At 38.3% G+C, this 1,826-nt stretch overlaps 1 protein-coding gene across 1 annotated transcript in view; it reads right to left on the reverse strand.

The window, feature by feature from the left end:
• Nucleotides 1-6: 6 nt before the first annotated feature.
• Nucleotides 7-1,826, reverse strand: part of LOC101851935 — a gene marked incomplete at its 5' end in the record, with an annotated part of 8,314 nt that continues 6,494 nt past the window's right edge. Inside the window, 1 exon segment of the mRNA XM_005094645.2 lies at nt 7-835. Within this exon segment, the coding sequence (XP_005094702.1) occupies nt 645-835 (191 nt within the window). The 3' untranslated portion in view covers nt 7-644.

Here is a 1,826-nt window from a genome sequence, read left to right on the forward strand (position 1 = left end):
ACTGTATATATATATAAAAGGGCAACAGCTTTATGTGCCCAAAATGACAAGTATTTGAGATAAAAACTCAAAAAAATGAATCACAACCAAAGAACAAGCTACTTCAACTGAAAACTGATTTGTGAATAATATATCATATATATACCAAAACCCTGTAAGCCCTTTTTCTGAAATCAGTCAATTAAAAAATGAAGCACTAAGATTCAGACCCACTGAAAAAAGGAGGATATACAGCTTGCATCTTTAACATTATTTCCTCAATGATTATCTTGGCAATGACAAAAAAATATCACTTCAACCCACTTGCAGTAACATAACTGTCATCAATTATATGACAGTTATGTCATTGTCAGCATCACGGCTTAAGCACATCAGCATCATTCATAAACAGTATATATGCACTCCAAATTTCAAGTCGGTGAAACATCCTTCTGTCAATGAGGACAGGGCCTAGAGACCAGCCATCATATCCTACAGAACTGTACTCGCTTCATATCACAAAGAGCATAAAATGGCAATAAGCTACACCACTGGTGAGAAAACAGTAGGCGTCCTATGGATCGGAAGCAGACTGCCCACTTTGTGCCCACCACTGAATTGGCTGTCTAACCTTCAAGAATGAGGAAGAAAGAAGAAGAAAAGCATCATTCGTCCCCATTGTCCTGAACTTCCTCCAGCCCCCTGGCCCACTCTGACAGCTGTTCCACTGTGATAGATGGCAACTGACTGAAGAACTGGGTGAGGAAATTGGTCACTGTGTGTGGGTGGATCTTCATGCCCATGTCCATGGCTGTGGTCAACTGCTCAAGCACCTGCGTCCATTCTCCTTCTTTAGCTATTTACAGGAAAAGAAATACATAACAGAATATATTATTAGACACAAGTCAAGGTATTTTAGTGCAGTCCAACTGAAAAGAGTCAAGTCAAATAAAAAGCATTGTAATTCAAAATGAACAGAACTAAACTTGTCTTGAATGTTTCTCAAGATCTAAATCGTACACGTAAGTAATTAAATTCAGATGATATGAGCACATTTGAGCAATTTGTTTTGCTTTTAACAGACTTTTTAATAGTATCAGGGCACAGGAGAGGTAACAGCAGTGTCCCATAACAGTTAACTGTAAACACAGAGAAAACAAAGGTGGGAGTGATTATCTGTCCACAGAAGAAAATATGGATAGGTTCCAAGTTAAAAAAATAGAAGTTGTGCATGCAAAGATATGAGAACATCTTTGTAACTCGTTAGAAGAATCAAACTTCATCCATTACAACCTCTTAGTTTTAGTAAGTTTAGTAAGAGTTTTACGGCACTTGCAACACAATAAGGTCATATAAGTGCCGAAGATTAGAGGTGTTACAAGAGAGCAACAAACACAAAAAAGAAAGAGGGGAGATAAAGACGATAGATGTTTGAAAGGAAAGAAGAAGCAAACCACACCAGAGCACCCGCCAACCACCCACTTACAACCTCTGACAGAATTAACAATACTGAATAATTCATTTACTGGTCACACTTCAAGTAGGCAGGCCCCTGAGCTACTTTCACACAACTCACAATTATTGGAAAATAAAAGAAGAAACGAAGAAGAGGGACACATCTCTGATGTTAAAACCAGACAGCTTACTTACATCAAAGCATGACATGTTGCAACTTCGCTGAGGTTATAAACAACATCCCTTGTGCACTGGTCTTTATTTATTCACAAAATGAATAATAACTGATGCAACTTCTATTATTAATGATATTACTTTTGTTCGTTTGCTTAGTTGTTTTGTTGTTGTTTTTTTGGGGTTTTTTATGGGGGGGGGGGGGGGGGGGGGGGGGG

This window comes from Aplysia californica, unplaced genomic scaffold (assembly GCF_000002075.1).
Source record: "Aplysia californica isolate F4 #8 unplaced genomic scaffold, AplCal3.0 scaffold00086, whole genome shotgun sequence".
NCBI lineage: Eukaryota > Metazoa > Mollusca > Gastropoda > Aplysiida > Aplysiidae > Aplysia > Aplysia californica.